General features: G+C 29.5%; 1 protein-coding gene across 1 annotated transcript; it reads left to right on the forward strand.

Annotated features, from left to right (window-relative positions):
- The first annotated feature begins 17,682 nt into the window (after positions 1 to 17,682).
- On the forward strand, positions 17,683 to 20,676 carry LOC114181323 (Leucine-rich repeat (LRR) family protein). The gene has a single exon (XM_028067748.2). It carries the CDS (start codon positions 17,854 to 17,856, stop codon positions 20,074 to 20,076), a length of 2,223 nt encoding a protein of 740 aa, XP_027923549.2. The 5' UTR covers positions 17,683 to 17,853; the 3' UTR covers positions 20,077 to 20,676.
- The last annotated feature ends 129 nt before the right edge of the window (positions 20,677 to 20,805 follow it).

Here is a 20,805-nt window from a genome sequence, read left to right on the forward strand (position 1 = left end):
ATCATGAAATTTAAAACTATAAATAAGAAGAATATATGCAAACTTGAAAATACTTTTAACAAATAAAGATATTGATTATTTTCTAATATCCTTTTGCTATAGTATTAACTAACAGATTTTTTTTATTATTATTATTAAATGATTCAAACTATTTGCCTCTTGTGTCATATCTTTTTATTAAATATTTACTGATCATTTTTTCCATATATTAAAGCATCATTGCTTTTTTATTCAAACTTATGTGACATTAACTAAATTTCTTTCTTTTTCAATTTTATTAGAGTCATCCTGGATCATTAGATTTTTTGGGCCTGGAATAATGACGATATACTGGGTCACGTGCATTTTTGGGCCTGGGACCATAGTGGAATAGTGGCAAAGTTTAAACCTGGGCCACGTATAAATTATAGGCTTAATTTTTTAGTCAACGTAAACTTTTATTTTTATTTTGGTCCTCTTGACATTTGTCTTTTGATTTTTTTTTTCTATTGTTTAATACATTATTTCAATATATATTTCTATTAAGATGACGTGACTAATAGAGAACGATAAACAGTTTGACATTTTTAAATAAAATTTAAAATGCTGCAAAAGAAAAATGTTAAAATGAATATGTTCTTTGGAAAAGTTAACTGTTTCCTATAAGAACCAAAAATTTATTGAAGTCTGCATTCTAATTAGATATCAACCGTCAAACTCTATCTAGGAATGACCTGAAGTCTCAACAAAATTCGATATTGGTCCAAAATCTTCAGAGGCCCAAAATAAGAAGAGTTTACCTCCAAACTACTAAAAGGCTTTGAAACGAAAAAAAAAAAATACATGAATGATCACTGACATTAATTAAACACGAGTCCAACCCAGATTATTACCATTTTCAATTAAAAATTTTAAAATAATAAATTTATGATTTTTTTTATATGATACTTAACGAGATGTGACTCCATGAAACTTAAATTTATATTTAAAATTTCAACCTAAATTTACGTGAATTAAAACAATTTGTAATTACTTGGAAGAGTGATAAAGATATCATGTATCTTAGTTTAATTTATTAATAAAGATATTATATATTTTATTCTCATTTATCGTTATCAGATATTTTATTTTATTATGATACATATTGTATTTTTTATATTGGACAAATTTCTAATAAATCAATATGTAAATTCTTATTCTCATACTTTCAATAAAGTATTTCTCTTTTAAATTTATTTTATGGTTAAATATGTTTTGGTACCTTAACTTTCAGTAAATTTTGAAATTAGTCCATCTCAAAATTTTGGACCAATTTAGTTCTTCATCTCTCGAAATACGTGGATTTAGTCATTTTAATCAAATTTTGGTAGATTTATATAATGTTTTGTATGCATTTCATGATTGTATTTGAGTTGTTTATAATGTTTGACACATTTATGTTAAGTATGAAATGCGCTTGAAATGTCAAATAAATTTAACAAAATTTGATTAAAAAGACTAAATTCACGTATTTTACAAAGATGAATGACTAAATTGATCTAAAATTTTAAAATAGACTAATTTCAAAATTCATTGAATGTTAAGAAATCAAAATTATATTTAACCCTTTATTTTAGTTGTGTTTTATCAAATAACCCAAACAAGGTCAAGGATCGACTGAGGTCGTGATATATTCTGAGAACCAATTTTCCCACGGTCTTGGAAAAAGACCAAACACAAATTCTAATCTTTGATCTTTATTAGTTCCATGTTGGTATTCCAAAGACCCTTAAAAGTTCTTGATACGAATATTATTCTTATACAATCCCAGTTGAGAAAAGAAATATGAACAAGAAGAACAATAAAAAGAACAATTGAAAGGAATCTCTTAGGAACATCCTACACAGACATTTTCTTAGATTATTTGTAAATGCTCTACAACTCTTAGCAGGTTGTCAGTGGGCCAGAGGAAGGTAATCAAAGGAACCAGGTGCCTCTCATGGCATTTGTTTTTTTTTTTTTTTGTACTTGTAATGAATCTATGTCAAACATGTATAAGAGTATTATTAATTAAGTAGAATAATTGTAGTTTAGAATAAATTTTATTTATTATCTTCATATACCTCTCTTCTTGGTTTTGTTGGTTTCTTCCTCCTTTTGTGATCATCTAAATAAATAACTTTTTCATTCTTACTCCAAACCCCCCACTATCTCAAACAATGTCCCAATCATGCCCAATCATTTGGTTACCTTTTCATAAGCATTACTTAACCAAATAAAAAACTGGTCGGAGACTTCATCATCACAAAATTATCAAAATCAAAATATTCTTTCCTAAACACATTATTCTTCGATTTAGATATTCGAACCAGTTAAACCTACATCCAAAACATTCAAATGTGTATTTCTTATGTCTATGCTGAATTTTTTGGCCAATATTTTCAGAAAAAAGTGTCTTTTACTTAGATACTCATTTATTCAGATACATATTATTTTGACTTTAAGTATTGTTAGAAATTCAAGTATGAGTCTAAGTCCCGCATGGACTAGAAATGAGAAAGTACAGCACTATATAAGGATATAAACTCATTGTCTTAAGGTTTTGAGTTGAAAGTGTTGTCAATGCCTTATGTAGTTAAGTTCATATCTCATTGGTGTTTGTTCTCTCCTGTGAAACTCCCTCCTTGACAGAAAGCATTGGCTAGAAATGAACAAGTAGAGCACTATATAAGAATAAAGACTCATAGAATAAGTATGTTAGATACCAAAATGAAGAAAATTTAATCTTAACTTTTTAACAACTATATATTAGATACCAAAATATATATTAAAAAAAGATTTCTTTTAATAATTAAATTTTGATAACTTTCTCTTACAACTTAAAATGACATCTTTTAAATAGTTTTTCATTTTTTTTATTTTTTTATTTTTCTATATTTCAAAATCATTTAAAAAAAACTAACTCAAGTTATAAGAGAAAGTTATTAAAATTTAATTGTTAAAATACGATTTTTCATATATATTAGGTGACACTTTGTATGAGGCATGCGAAGCAAGCTGGCATTTGAAAAGGTTACGTATTTGTTATGATGCATTTGTGGGGTATGCATGAATACGCGTCTGCAAAGAATCTAACTTGTCACGGTTAGTTTGAACAATACAAAGTTGTTTGTTTTTGTTGTAACGTGCCGACAAGTTCATAGGTTAAGAAAAGCATAGTAGTTCTGAGTTCTTAGCCGTTTGGTCTATCTCAAATATTCATATATCAGATTGATCATAAAAAATAGAGTTGGTGCTTCTCATGTTCTTCTTCTCTAACCATCATTTTCTCCTACTTTCTTATTCTCTCCTACATTAATTCATTTAACTTCTTCAAACATCATAACTAATGGTTTTATAATAATCATCGAATGTGTGGTCCAAATGTTGTGTTGTGTGTGACAATGCAATGATGCATGGTATGCGAGTTCAAGTTTTCAGCACCCAGAAAAAGGAAGATTTTATGTATGTTTTAAAATGGAGGTTGAAGGAAGAGTGTTAATGGATGCTGAAAAGGTAGAGTGGAATGTCAAATCAGCATGTAACTTTGATGGACAAGTAGATATAAATTTAGTTAATGCTGAGAAAAAGAGTGAGTCCAATGCCACAAAAACAAGGTTAGAAGAGCTTTTGCGTTTAGGGTATATCTTATCTTCATGGGGTACCATGTTCCTTATGATAAGATCACAACCTTTCACATGCCACCCACACGGACACTTCCAATTTTGGACCACCACCAATTTTCCTATTCATTCTTATTTTTTCAAAATTAGTAATTAAAAAAAATGCTTAAATACATTTTTCCTCATCATTTTTGTAGTGTTTGTTGCGGATAGTCCTCATTTTTATCGAATGTTTAAAATGTTCTTCATTTTCGCAATTCGTATTTCATTTGGTCCTTTTCTGTGACGCCGTTAAAGTCAGTAACGAAGCACTGTATAGGTGACATTGTTTGTATTACGTTGCATTGAAGTGTGTTACGTGTATTGTACAGATGGTTCTGTTACTTATTTAAACGACGTCACAGAAAATGACCAAATAAAATACGAATTGCGAAAATGAGGATCATTTTAAACACTCGGTAAAAATGAGTATCATTTTAAACATTCTGTCAAAATGAGGATCATCTGTCACAAGCACTACAAAAATGAGGACGAAAAAGGTATTTAAGCAAAAAAAAAAAAAACAATCTTTTGTGAATCTCATTACTTATACTAGACCTTGGTTTAACTTATGTTAGAAGTGGGCTTTAAACTCAACTTCATGAATGGTTCGTTAGTGACTTGATAGTGGGTAGTCCTGACTCTGATATATGTTAGAAGTATACTTTAAATCTAACTCAATCCCACAAAATCGATTTATAAGGTGAGATTGCACTAACTTATATATTGTTAATTGACCTTATATTTAGTCGATGTGAGACTTTCAACAACTTCAACTACCAATTATTTTTGTTTTTATATATCTAAAAATGAAAGAAAGTATAAAATAGAATATAAATTTTTTTATGAGATTTGATTGATTAAACATGGTCACCAAATTCATTTTCAAGGCTTTACGAACAATACAAATATATGTAACCTAACATGCAAGGCACTCGTAAACAAAAAGTGAGGGTAAATAAATAAAGGATTTTTCTTTTCGGAAATGATTAAAGGGTTGGTTTATTTAGATGGTTGGATTAGATAAGTGCTTATAGTTTATAACAAATAATTAGTTTAATTTTTATATATATAATTTTTGGTGCGTCAAATAATAGGCGTGTCAACACATTCTTAATTCAACGAATGGCAATAATTAATAATCTTTCAAACACTACCAACTACCCAACATTGAAAATTCCTTTCAGGAATTTAGGGTTTTAATAATTGTGTGTTCTCCTTTTAATTTTTTAAAGCAAAGTGATTTAAACAATTGAGAAGAAAACAAATCATATTCTAACATTCTCATTGACGTGTTAACGATTTATTTTTGCTTGATTTCCCACGTTCTATTGTAAGAAATTTTAAGTTAAAAAAAAAAGTATACATAATTCCTAAAAATATTATATTTATATAAATGATTTTAAAAAGTATATCTCTTTATTCCGTATATTGTTTGATAAATACGGTGCAAAATTTCTATTTGTCACACTAATAAGTTTATTTTTCCAAATTTTTAAAAGCATTGGAATTTAATCAACAATTAATTATTTATGAAAAAAATTAAACTAAAGACTAAATATATATTTTTTATTTTAAAAATCAAATTTATCATATATGAAAGTACATTGTGTGGTTTATTAAGAAGATGCCGTTAGTTAACTAATCTAATCAGAAATGTTTAACTTCTCTCTTTGTCTCTAACAAATGCACTATTTGAGTTGTTCATTAAGGAATAATTCAAACCTTTTCTTTTACGAATAAAGCAAACAATGAAGTTGAAAATAGTTAATTTAACATTATTTGACTTAAATATATAATTTTGGTCCCTAATTTTGTACCATTATTCTTTTAGTCTTTCAGAAAATTGCAAAAACAAGTTGCAATTTACTTTTTAATGTTTTTAAAGAAAAAGCAACAAAAACTGATCCTTAAAAAAGAGGCATCTTAATGTCACGTCAGAACGTAACTAATAAAAAAATATTATTTGTTTAATATCTCACTCCCAAACTAATTTCATTTTTTTAGAAATAAATAAATAAAATTTATGATGTTGGCCGTTAATTAATCAACAAAAGAAAATAGTTTTTCCTTATCAATATTGAGATTTGATGAAATAATTATAAAAAAATAACACGTCCAATTATTTATGTCTAATTTTGCAATGAATTTTTCAATCACTTGTTAACACAAAAACCAATATTTATATTATGCTTTGTTTGGAATATGGCTATTTTCTTTCAAGTGCCATATATATTTATTTTCATACCTACTCAGTAATTTTATCTTCGTTTCTCGTCTTTAATTAAATTAATTTATTTTAATTCCTTTATGAAATACATCTATTTTTACTTTCTTTAGAATGCATCCATTTGGAAGCTTTTCATTTAACATATAGGTGAGTGATTCTTATGTCTTTTTTTGCTTTATTTTGTTAAAAATGTCTTATTAGTTGAAAACGTATAATCACGAATCTATAAAGTAACCTATTTGTAATATATTAAGAGCATTTTTAGTGACAAATGCCTATAAACTACTTAGGGTAAGAAATTATTTCTTGAATCTATTTAGAGTTACCTAAAAAAAATTAAGTTGTTTCTACAAATAATTATTCTGTAAGAATAGAAAAAAAAAATTCTATCAAAGTTTGTACCAACGGTAATAAATATCATAGTTCACTTTCAAATACCAATTAAAAATATGTAAAGTTATGAGTCATTTAAAGTTTTTCAATTAAAATAAGTTTGAGTCTAGGTTGTGTGGAGATACTGTGATCGAATAAATACTAAAAATTACATTTTTTTTAACATATGAAACTATTAACATTATTAGTTCGTTGTATTAAAAATACTTATATATTGTATTTTTGTTTTCGTTAAGAAACCATCTTGGTCAAGTTTAATAAAATCATGATCAATAATAAAGTTTTTATTTCGAGTATTTAAGTGCGTACTTAAATCTTGAATTTGAAATATGTAACAAGTTAAAATAGTTAAACACTATTTTTTTTTTCAAAAAATTCATATGGGACAATGTTAGAAAATAAGTTTTATTTTCTGTTTAGGCTTTGCTAATTGATAATCTAAGTGCGTACTTATAATAAAAGTCATAAAATTTGTATGGGTAACATTTGGAACAACAAAAATATAACTAAATGATATACTATGTGGCTGAATGATTTTGTTTTTATTTTATTTTATAGTAGTTTTAAATTCAATTTAAAACATAAATGTTTGTATGCACATTTAAATATTATACTTATTTTCTTTCAGTTTATATATTTTTTTTTATGTTCAACCAGGTATACAATATTAAGTCTATTTTTATTTTTTATATTTTCTTAACATCACGATGATGTCATGTGATAATATATTGAGATGGTATTAATTTTGCGATAATACTTTTATTGACATTTGGTAATTGATGATGTCATTATAACGTAACATTTTGGTGACATAAATCATAATAACAAGGTATTAACATAATTAATGTGTTTTTAAGATTGTTGGAACATATGCCTAACACAAATATAAAGGACGAAAGAATTGAAAATCTTGAAAGTTAAAATTGGGAAAATAAATTATAAGATTAAGAAAAACAATTTTTGTAAGTCAAAAGGATTGAAATTTTATTTAATCAATATTTAATAATAATAACTAGGCGAAATGGAATATTTGCATGACTATTTTATATCCATTATATTTATATTTATGTCGTTCCTTTATTATTTTAAATAAAAATATAATTCTTTCTTTTTTAAAACTAAGGGTTACATAGATCCTAAGAAAATGAGGGAGCACATGTGTAGTGAGTATATATAAGCCTTGAATTGCAACAGATACAAAATGTTAGAATTATTTGTCTTTAATAGTTGTCATTTATTTATTTATTTATTTGGGTACATTTACGATTTTGAAGAACTATAGTTCAATGGGACATGCGAAATATTGACTTTCGAGACATAAAATAATTAATGAAAGGAATATACAGAGAAAAGGTCAAGGGTAAAATTAAATGCTTATGTGCTATGCAAGCATGTATATGCACATGTTTTGTTCCAAAATTCAACTTAAAATAAAGCCTGAAAAGACCTCATACGTGGAACAAAAGTAAGTAAGGTATCATTTGATATCAGAAAAAAATAAAAGAATAATTCGTATAGTTAGCAAAGTGTTATAAAAGTGAAACTATGGGATATACATGATTTTACAACACCCAAGTTAAATAAATTTTTTTTCTGTGGTCAAAATTTGTTTGAGAATTTTGAGAGTGGAGATCACGAAGAGTTTAGAATTAGGTTTAATTAGAAAGATCACACTCATTTCATTTATATGTGTCAGTTTGGTATCCGCTTTTTAAAAAGGTGTCAATTGAATTTTAATTTTTTAAAATATGTCTTAATTAGATCATTTTTAACAAAAAATTATTCGTAAAAGTCATGAATTAAGTTAATGGTTGTAATAACCTTTTGTTTTAAAGGGATATGATTGAAACACTTATTCAAAAGTTAAGACTCTATTAAAACATTCTTAAAAACAGGTACCAAATTGACACATATGAATAAAAATGGATATCATCTGACTAGTTAAACCTTATAATTAATAATGATTATATGAAATTGATGTTATCCTCTTTTAAATAAAAAATGAGATAATCTATTTTATATAGTTTCTAATTAAATAAATGTACACGTTAGGATATATGACAAATTGACCCAAACATGTAGAAAGATTAGTTTTTAGTATAAGGGAAAAAAATATAAAGAAAGAGATAAAGAATAATAACACAAGAGGAGTAACCATGACTTCTTCAAATTCTCCGTAATTAGCGTCACCACGTATTTTTCTTTTTCTTCTTCCAACCCTAAGTTCAGTCGTGACAATTAAATAAAATATTAATTAAAGTGTGAATCTTAAAAAAATGGTTACATTAAAGTAAAAGTTGTAAGAAAATATTAAAAGTGACATAAATAAAACCTAAAAAGTTAAATGAAAAACCTCATAAAACAACCCATTTATTGAATTTGTTAAACTATGTAAGTAATATAATTCTCATAAAATAAATTGTGCAAAGTCTGCTTCATCTTTCTTTCTTTCTAGAAGTTTTCTTTTTTTTCTCCACCGAAAAGAGTATAAAGTATTTATTAGGCTAGTAAAGTGCTTTTGGAATAGAAGATATATATCTTAAAGTTGAAGAATAAATTAGAATTTCTTGAAAAAATAAAATAAAACTCTATTTGATCATTTCCACTTTATTTAACTTTTATTTGACAGTTCATTATTGAGGGTTATCGGCTGCACTTCGCAGCAAAGTCACAATACTATAAAATTTAATTAAAAATTGATCATATACTTTGAAATAAGGAATTGAATTACAAGAATTTTTATCGTCAAATGCTTTAAACAATTATCATATGTTTTTTCTTAATACATTTATATCAGTTATTTGAAAGAAATATTTTACATCATAATAATTTATCCGCTCCAAATAAATGATTGATATAATATCGGTATATGTATGTATATAATTTCGCTAAAAAAAATAATGAACTTAATTTTCGAAATAAAATATTAAAAAAAAAAACAGATTGCGTGAGGAGGTTTTTGAACGCGATAGTCAACATGGAATAAGATCTGTGGCCCCACGTGGAATGTTCTGAACACGACACGTGTCACCGTAAAACAAAAACATCTTACAGCTGGCATTGCCGGTTGGCAAATTTGTCTTATTCTCGTTCATACGTGGCAAGTGTTGCCACCTAAGGTTCTTCCTACTCCACTATTTTATTATTTTTTATCGATTATTATACAATACAAATAAATCATTTTTAACTCTAATTCAACGTACTTTACCAAATTAATTTGATCATAAATTATTCAAATTAATTTTTAATATATGTAAATGGTGTTTGTTAATCGAATAAAAGGGATTGTGCACCAACTTATTTTCAAACGTGGAAAGCTAAAACAGGTTAGAGACTCTAATTTTTCTAGATTATCTAAAATTATCTTTAAAGTCAAAATAACGTTTATTATCAGATGAAGGTTTTGATTAAAAAATAGAATATAGAAGGTTGGTTACGTTATCTGATTCTTTAGCCAAATGCTCCAATGGCTAAAGTTCACTCGTACCTGCCAATTAAAATTGCTATTATTGTTGAATCATGGTCGTTGTTTTAGATTATTTTGTTCCATTATTATTTTTATTTATTTTAATACTTTGGAAAAATAAACATTTTTATGTAATTTGGTGATTAAATAATTTACATAAACTCTTAAGTTCAAACTTCATTAAAATAATGGTACATAAAAAAAATATTATATAGTAATTTGGTGCATTAAGGTGTAAACCTAATATAGGAGTATACTAAATAGAAGAATCATCTTAACAATAAAATCTCTAACTAATTAAAGCTTAATAATTCACACAATTGAGATATCGATCCCAACTAACATATATTTTTTCCTTATTTATCACATCATTTGGTGAACAATTAAACATTAATTAGGTATCCAAAATGGAACTGGTTTCTAGTTATTCATGCATGGTTGAAACTAATAATTTAACTATCGTTATATCGAGAAAGTGACCAACTTTAATTACTATATCATTTAATAATTTTTTGTTTAATAATGCATCTCAATATGTTCGTTCCATTTTATAATTTTTAATCTTAAAAATACGATTAATTAAGTTTCAATTTATTCATCAATTTAGGTGATATTTTTAATTAAATTTTTGTTTTTTTATCAAGTATTTAAAATTGTTATCTAACTCTGTTGGTTAACTTAGTTCAATATACATAAAATTTACTTAAACCGCCAATATATATTTTTTGTCAATATAATTTAAATTAAACCTTTTTTTTTTCATTGTATGATTTTCTTCGAATAATGTATTAATTGTGATGTAACAATAGTAAAACTTTTATGTAATCAGTTTGTGTAAAACCTTACTTTATTAGAAACCTATTAAAATCATCTTTTGCTTTTTATTTGATTTTAAGTTTTTTTTATTAATTTTATTTAATTTCAATATTTTTTTCTTTATTCAAGTTTACTCATTTTTTTTATACTTTTTTATTTTAACGTCAGTAAAAGTAAAAAAAAAAAGTAATAATAATTGTCATAAAAATTTAATCATATATTTATTATTAAATGTAATTTTTGTTGTAATTTTTATCTTTTATAAAAAAAATGAATTTACATTTATGACATATAATTTTGCCGGTGGATACGCGTATATCAACACTCAAGAAGATAAGGATCAGATAATAATCAAATCCGCATCTTAATACTAATTAAATATTTACAATTACTCAAGTGAAACAAGTAATTAAGATAATTAACCTATAGATATAATTATAAAAATGTTTACAGTTGTTCAAAAACATTTATAATTAAGATAATTAATTTATAAATTATGATACACTTCTCATTGCCTGGCCAAAAAAAGTGATTATCTGCTTAAGAAATCATAATTATAATTTTTCTAATGATGAACTAACATTACATATTTTTGTTGTACACATGTTCAATTCAAAGAAACATAACCTAATTGTATACAAACAACAAAATTATTTTAGGGCAACCACTTCTGGAAGGTTCCTTCTGCAGTTTTAGTCTTTGGATTATCTAATTATGCGTTTTGTATCACATGGTTAAGTTTCTAAAATTGAAAATTTCTTTCTACACGTAATTTTATATATATATATATATATATATATATATATATATATATATATATATATATATATATATATATATATATATATATATATATAAATAAGTCACACTACAAATGTTTGTTTTGTTACTTATTCGAGGTTCAATGAAAAACAATTTTTGCTGTTGTCTTGTGTTAAATTGGTAAGTGTGGTTATTGATAAAATAATTAAGCAAAATCAACTCTAGTGCCGTTTATATTATACAACATTTCACTTTACGTTACAAAGAGAAATAAAACAAGATTATTATATTTTTAAGGATTAAATATGATTTTGGTCTTTTAATTCTCAAGCGAATTTTATAATTAATTCATTTTGAAATTTTAGACCAATTTAGTCATTTATCTTTCAAAATACGTAGTTTTAGTGATTTTAATCAAATTTTATTAAGTATAAACAAATAATAATATTTGACTTAACATTAAAGTAAAAATGTGTCAACCAGTATAAATAAATATAATATTGGAATGCATACAAAACATCAAATAAATCTAACAAATTTTATTAAAATGACTAAATTCACGTATTTCGAAAATTAACAGAATAAATTAGTCCAAAGTTTCAAAATTAACTAATTACAAAATTTAATACAAGTTAAGAAACAAACATATTTAACCTCATTTTTAAAAAGGTTAAGTTAATTGTTACTTCCTAGTTTTAGTGTTATATTTTAGTTCAAGCGCTTATAATAACTATAGATAAATAAGTGACTAATGTAATCCATTGAATTGATTTTTTTTAATGGACTTAGCTAAATTTAAATCATCCTCTTTAAAATTAGGTAAAAAAAAAAATATTATGTCTCTAAAACTTAATTGTTTCATGAACTTTCAAAACCAAAACACAACAAAATATATATCTCCTCTATGCAGAGAAGATTACACCACTTTAATAAATTCAAAAGTTGGCATACACAACAAGTTTTATAAAGAATAAAAAATATTAAAGTGGTATATAAAAATTAAAATGATTCTAAAGATTATTTTTTATATATTATAAATATTTTATCATTGATTTAAATAAATAAAAAAAGGTATTAAATGTTTGAGTGAAACTGTGAGAAAAGGAAAGATGTGACGAGCGCCCACGGTCCAGGCGAGCAAGACGTGACACGTGGGGCCCAATCACGACGTCGTTTTCTCCATCGCTTGAGTTTTGTGGGACCAATTCCCTCCTCCGCATCAATGCTCATACGGACGCGTAACATGGCGATTGTCTGTGGTTGCAATGTAAAGTGTAAACTTTTAACAACAACAAGCCCTATTCATCTTCTTCTTATAAGAAAACTACATTGCTACACCCTCTTGGGATATTTTCAATTGTAATTATTATTTAAGATTATAAATAATTAATATAATGATTCACTAAAAAGTTATAACTATTATACCAGTAGAATGTAACATATATGTATTCATACCTTATTAGAATATTAAATATGTACATATATAATCCAAATTATAAGTTTTTAAAATGTGAATACAAGGAAAATAAAATTAACTATTATTTTCTGAGATTGTGATCAATTCATGTGTTATTCGTAAAAGAATATTCTCTTTTAATAAGTACAATATAGTTAACACGTAAGAAACACATAAAAACGAGTTAATAAAATGAAAACTTAGCATTGTATGACATCACGTTACACATGTACTAAAAGAATAAATATGAATGTTAAAAAATTCATATTTAATTACACATTATGTCTATGACTAATTATGAACGATTATATAAAGATTCTAAAATTATAGTAATTAAATTTTACCATGAGTTATCACATAATATATCATAAACACATTAAACTTTAGTAGGTAACATATTTGTTGGGATGTTAAGGTGATACAAAACATTTGTTAGCAAATTATATACAAGTCTCCCTCAACTTCATATTATTACTCGAAGTTTTGTCGGTGACTTAAACGAACTTAAGATATTTTAATTAATATAAATACTGTATTTATCATTATGAGTCGAAGCATAATACCATTTATATCCCTACATCACTTAATAGCTTGTGCATAACATTGGACTAATTTATCAAAGACCAAACCATATATATGTATATATATACATAAATATATATATATATATATATATATATATATTTATTTATTGTGTATGTGTGTAAACAATAATCTTAAATCAATTACTTATTAAGGACGACTTAAAAGGGACAAATATCATGCTTCTCAGCATTAATTATATCTTTATACAGAGAATATAGTATCATATCATGCTATAGAAATAATGTATACAAACATACAACATACCATAACATATATAAACAACATGAAATATGACATAGCATCACCATCATTTCAGCATACTATCATTTGAGTTGTTTTCCCATTTTCAATCTCATAATCATAAATAAGATGACATTCGTTTCACTTGAGCTACACATGTGTCATTTAAGCAAATTTTAATATGAGAAAATGAGATAGCACCATCTATTTGCTAGAGAGTTTATTGTTTTAGCATCAATGTTAATGCTCAAGTGACAACCACTTGACTAGAAAAAATTCAGTGACTTTTATAATGTTTGCTCATCACCTTAAAATACTTGAGAGTCCAATAAACTTTCGAGCGTATATGGCATACATCACATATTGGTATATTAACCCAATGATATATTTTTTTTTTACTTGTAAAAAGAGTTTTAAATTGACATTTGAGTTAAAACGTATCAAATATCTGAAAAATCATTTGTCACGTTAAAAAAAATTAATATAGTTGAGTTATAAATATTATATATATATATATATATATATATATATATATCATAAATAAATTTTAATTTGTAAGATTAAAATAATATTTAACCTTAAGTTGTATTAACCGATGAAGAATGTATATTGAATCTAATATATTAGCACAAAAAATATATAATTGATAGTAAAAATGTATCTTTTTATATTTAATAACATGACATTCAAATATCGCAATTGAATTACAAATGATCGTCCACAACAATGTATAATTAATTTTTTAATAAATACTTAAATACTTTTTTCGTCCTCATTTTCGTAGTGTTTGTTGTGAATGGTCCTCATTTTGCCAGAATGTTTAAAATGGTTCTCGTTTTTATCGAATGTTTAAAATGGTCATCATTTTCGCAATTCGTATTTTATTTTGTTATTTTTTGTGACGCCGTTTAAGTCAGTAACGAAACACTGTATAGGTGGCATTGTTTATATTACGTTGCATTGGGGTGTGTTACGTGTAATGTACATATGATTTCGTTACTGATTTAAACATTCAAATCATAGAAAAGGACAAAATAAAATACGAATCGCAAAAATAAGGATCATTTTAAACATTCAGTAGAAATGATGACCATTTTAAACATTCTATCAAAATGAAGACCATCTGCAACAAACACTACGAACATAAGGACGAAAAAGGTATTTAAGCCTTTAATAAATTTATATAATATCCGATATATTTACATCTATGTAGAATAATATTAATATATATTAACAATTACAGTATTAATCTTTAAAGTTATTATTATTTTCGTACATTTCTTATATATTAGAATCTTTTTAGTTTTGAGAATGACTTCTGGTTAGGTTGACCTAAAATTTTGAAAATGTAAATACAGCATCTCAAGTTTGAACCCATCCAACTCATAAACACGACTCGGGTATATTTTGAAACGCTGGGAGACAAAGATACTACGAAATAAACAGATGAAATAAAGTGTCACACTTGTGATTGATGTAATGAATTTAGAGAGTTATTACAATTAAAGATTGACGTTTTGATTAAGTTATTATCACCAGTTGTTGCTAGCTTTTTTTATGACCAAAACGCGTTTCAAGCACTTCAACATGTCATCATAATTGTTTTTTTTTTTAATAAAACCATTAATTCCTTCTAAGAAAATGAAAGATAAATATATACATTGTGTATTTGTATTTGCTTCTTGTCTTTATACTTTACCAAAAAAGTTATTGTCTTTTATTTGTTGCCATAAAATAAAGGATAAATATAGAATTTTTTTCTTCTAAATACTGTGAAATCCGATAAACTTGACAATTCATGATTGAATAATAGTATAATAATATATATATATATATATATATATATATATGTTATTTTTCATATTATATTAAATTTGAAAGGAAAGTACACGCATAGAAATTTGAAGAAAAGAAAAACTGAAGCTCGTGGAATTAAAAGCGGTCCATTTTGGAAGAGAGTATGATATGAACAATTTCAGAATGTGTCTCTTTCAGTTTGATTTATAAATATTAAAACCTACAAACTCTATAAATTAATTGTTGAAATTATTTTGAGAATAAAAGAAAATAAAAATTATAAATCTAGATTCATTTAATAATAATCATTGACTGCAATTTTCTGTTTGAATATTTTAAGGGATTGTCCAATGATTAATCTGGTCATTAGTTTCAAATGATAAATTCAAAGTTATCAAAGACCTCAGTTATTTTTTAATTAATAACATTTTTTTTTCCTGCAGACATCTTAATTTGAGAGTAATTTTGTTAGTTTGAAACAAGGAGTCTCGTATTTTATTTTTTTTTAGCTCCCTCAATTTCTTTTAAATCGTTCAAAAAAGATTTATAAAATGATTTATCTTAATTTATTCCAATTAATATTTTCTCCGAGTTAATTAAAACTCCGCGTCTCTAATTAGAGGAGTTTCATTATAGAATATATTTGTAATGTATAAGCTTTTAAATACATCGTTAGTATGATATCCTATGCATATACTTTCATTAAATTTAATCTACTTCTGCATTAATTAATTAATTAATGAATAAAATGTTCAAAATCTTTTCAAATATCTATTATATATTAATTTCATTAATCATTTTACAAAGGATTAGCTTTTTAAAAATTGGATTTGGTGTCTTTCTTCCCTGTAATGGAAGACACGATCGGAAACTGAAATAAAGTATTATTAAAAGAGGAAACGGAAGATAAATAATTAATAAATATATGAGAGGACACGAAATTCTTAAATAAACCAGAGGAAGGTATTTAATAAATGGTAAAAGTCTTATTAAATTTGACATTACATAGATTAAGCGCATTTTGTTTTTAATTAAACGTAGCATTCATATAATTGTGTTTAATTACAAATATACATTTTTTAAAATATTTATTATTAAAGTGAAGATGATAGTACATGTGTTTTTTAAAATCATTTAAAAAAGAAAAAAAAAATGGAAACGGTGGAATCTATTAACCAGAAAAAGCCATAAGTTAGAAAGGCAAAAAAGTCCGTTCAGAAGTTATCGCCATCACGGGAATGTGAATTACGGAAAAAGCTCAAGAGGTGTGAGTGCGTGACATCATTTTATACCATTTTTTTAATCAACGCTCTACTCGTATTTTTGTAATCAAATAAATCTTATTCTGTACAAACTAAATTGCAAAAAATGATTAACTTCCTGCGAAATTAAATTAGCAACAAAATATATTATTCTTCTTTATTTTTTATTAGTGGAAATAAATTACGGCCATTTAATTTAGTTGCAAAAGGTGCTTGATTTGACAGTGGACACCGACACAGAGATTATGAATCACCAAAACAAAAATTCCACAGTTAAATTAAATTTGTGGCACTCACAATTTCCACGTCATCGTGCTAACGGTTTTATAATTATTTTTTAAGCCCAAATCCTCTGTCAAATAGAGAGGCGCGTTATAATTTGATGGGTGCAACAACTACTACTACATCATGTCTGTCTTCATAAAATATAACGGAAACAATCATTAGGAAAAAAACCACATTAGTTTTCAAAAAATATTTTTATTACATCAATTTTAAAATTATCATGAATCTTAATAATAATAAAAGTATTAATTAATTATCAAGTTTATTTCCTGAAAAGAACGTAATAAATTAATGCATGTTTGGTGGGAATGGTCTAATCTTTCTCTCTCTTGCCATTCCATCTCTCCGCGTAAACCACTTTATTCAAAGCGTAAGCGAGTGAGTGCCAACTAAGTTTTTAAAAAAATATAAATAATAAAAATAATAATAATAATAATAACTTGTTGCGTCTCGCAAGGAAGGAGCCAGAAAATACCGAATTATAGTGTAAAGAGTCTTCCTCTTTTGTCTCAGAGAAAAAAAAAAAGGAAGAAAAATAATTTCCAAAATAAAAAATATTGAATAAAGAAAAGGAAAAGCGAGTGCGGAAGAGAAGAAGGGATAGAGAATCTGGTGGGCTTTGAGCTGTGATTTAGCTGTCCTTTTGATGAATTATTAAATTGTTTGTATTTTAATTTAATTTTAATTTTAATTTTAATTTCACCTCGCTCTCTTCTCTCTCTTCACAGACTCTTATACGCTCCTTCAGGGTTGTCTCTGCCATTCTTCTAAATCCCTAGAAACAAACACAGAGTCTCTCTCGGACATTGAAAGCAATCTAGGTGCATTTTTGAAGCAGATCTGAGAGAAGGTGAAACCGATCGTGTGTTGAATTTGGTTGTTGTTCAGATGTGGCATGTGAGATGAGGAAGAAAACCTATTCCTTCCACTTCTCACTCTCACTCTCACTCTCTCTTCTTCTCTTCATCGTTGTGGTTGCGCAGTCACTGTGTGCCTCTGAAGCAATCTCCCACAATGGGCCTCTCACCGACGCGGAAGCTTCCTACATCAAGCAGCGGCAGCTTCTGTACTACAAGGACGAGTTCGGTGACAGAGGAGAAAAAGTAACCGTAGATCCCTCTTTCCGCTTCGAGAACGACCGTTTGAGAAACGCTTACATAGCGCTACAAGCATGGAAGCAGGCCATTCTGTCTGATCCCAGAAACCTCACGTTAGACTGGGTGGGGCCCGATGTCTGCAACTACAGCTACGTCTTCTGCGCTCAGGCACTGGACAACCCTAAGATCCGCACCGTCGCCGGAATCGACCTCAACCACGGCGACATTGCCGGATATCTCCCGGAGGAGCTCGGCCTGCTCACTGACCTTGCGCTCCTCCACATCAACACCAACCGCTTCTGCGGCACCGTGCCGCACAAGTTCGACAAGCTCAAACTCCTCTTCGAGCTGGATCTCAGCAACAACCGGTTCGCCGGAAAGTTCCCCGAGGTGGTGCTGCATCTGCCGCAGCTCAAGTTCCTGGATCTGAGGTTCAACGAATTCGAAGGCACGGTCCCCAAGGAGCTCTTCGACAAGGACCTCGACGCCATTTTCATCAACGACAACCGCTTCGTGTTCGACCTGCCGGAGAACTTTGGCAACTCGCCCGTGTCGGTGATCGTGCTGGCCAACAACCGCTTCCACGGCTGCGTGCCGGCTGGAATCGGTAACATGAAGCGTCTGAACGAGATTATTCTGATGAACAACGCGTTCAGGTCGTGCTTCCCTGAGGAGATAGGGTTGCTGAAGAATTTGACGGTGTTCGATGTGAGCTTCAACCAGTTGTTAGGTCCTTTGCCTGACGCCCTCGGAGGCGCCGTGAGTTTGGAGCAGCTCAATGTGGCTCATAATTTACTCTCTGGGAAGATTCCCGAGAGCATTTGTAAGCTTCCCAATCTCCAGAACTTTACTTTCTCTTACAATTACTTCACTGGCGAACCGCCTCGGTGTCTCGCTTTGCCGGCGGCTGACGACCGCCGCAACTGCTTATCGGCCAGGCCGTACCAGCGCCCCGCAGGACAATGTAAGTCGTTTTTGTCACACCCTGTCGATTGCAAGTCTTTTAGGTGTAAGCCTTTTGTTCCTACATTGCCGCCTCCTCCTCCTCCGTCACCACCATTGCCATCGCCGCCACCGTCGCCTGTTTATGTCCCCCGTTCCCCTCCGCCACCACCGCCGGTGTACTCGCCACCACCACCACCTCCAGTGTATTCGCCTCCACCGCCGCCGCCACCGCCTCCACCGCCGCCACCTTCACCACCTCCGCCTTCACCGCCACCGCCAGTATATTCTCCTCCTCCACCCCCACCTTCACCACCGCCACCATCACCACCTCCGCCATCCCCGCCACCGCCAGTCTATTCGCCACCTCCTCCTCCTCCATCCCCGCCACCACCAGTCTACTCGCCACCTCCTCCTCCACCTTCACCGCCGCCACCTTCACCGCCACCGCCCTCACCAGTTTATTGTGTAAGGTCTCCGCCACCACCTTCACCCCCTCCGCCATCACCTCCACCTCCACCAAGTCCTGTGTTCTCCCCACCACCACCTGTGCAATACTACTATAGTCCACCACCGCCACCGCAAAACTCACCTCCACCTCCCCCACCACACTCACCGCCTCCACCACACTCACCGCCCCCACCGCACTCACCGCCGCCTCCAGTCTATCCCTATCTGTCACCGCCCCCACCTCCTCCTGTTCACTCTCCACCTCCACCAGTCCATTCACCACCACCACCATCTCCTCCACCTTGTATAGAACCGCCACCACCACCTCCCCCCTGTATAGAACCGCCTCCGCCTCCGCCATCACCACCACCACCTTGTGAAGAGCATTCACCGCCACCACCATCACCACATCCTGCACCTTACCATCCACCTCCATCACCATCACCACCACCTCCCCCAGTTCAATACAGTTCTCCGCCGCCACCATCTTCGCCACCACCAGCACCTGTTTATTATTACAACTCACCACCGCCCCCACCTCCGTCGTCTCCACCACCAGCCCCTGTATATGAAGGGCCTTTGCCACCCGTCATAGGAGTCTCATATGCATCTCCTCCTCCACCTCCCTTTTATTGATTCTTTTGAGAACTTTTCTCCTCTAACCCTTGCCCTCTACCCTAGCAATGAAAAAAACCATTCAAGTTCAGTTCATACTTTTGTTATTATTGGTGGCCATTTCTGCTGTGCCCTCCTCTTCCTGTGCCAGCCATGTCAAGTAAGTACGCGACTCTCGTCGCGAAAAATAAAACCTGAGAGAACCAGAAGGGTTTGTGTAAGGCTGCATGTGATGATGATGTTTGTTCTAGTATAGGAAAACAGAGAGGAGATAACAGTGGATTGAGGTAAGAGGAGAAAGTCTCTCCATATTGATTTGAATTGTTATGGATATTCGAGTTGTGAAATAAAAATGGCAGAGAAAAGAGTAGGTTGCAGAGAAAATGTGTATGTATAGGGATGAATTTGGAGACCATAATTCAGGGTTGCATTGCATAGAGAGTAGCAGCACTTTCTGCTGCTGCTGCTTCTGCAGGTTTGTGGAGTTTATTGTTATTGTCTCTCTTATATCATACTTTTTTTTTATTTAATTTTTTGTTTCTTTTGTTTTGCAATTGATAGTATAATTTAAGAACATTTACATGTATTGATTTTCTGAATTGAGGTAATTCCTTTCTCGTACCAGTGTCTCGAAAATATTTCTCTGCTATGAGAATGTTGTGTGTGTGCTTATGCTTCCCCTGCCATCTCTATCTGCATTTATGTGATGTCCCCTCATTTGTGATTCCATATGCCAATTAGATAGACTAA

This window comes from Vigna unguiculata, chromosome 4, assembly GCF_037176805.1.
Source record: "Vigna unguiculata cultivar grain cowpea cultivar isolate G323 ecotype 2 chromosome 4, ASM3717680v1, whole genome shotgun sequence".
Lineage (NCBI taxonomy): Eukaryota > Viridiplantae > Streptophyta > Magnoliopsida > Fabales > Fabaceae > Vigna > Vigna unguiculata.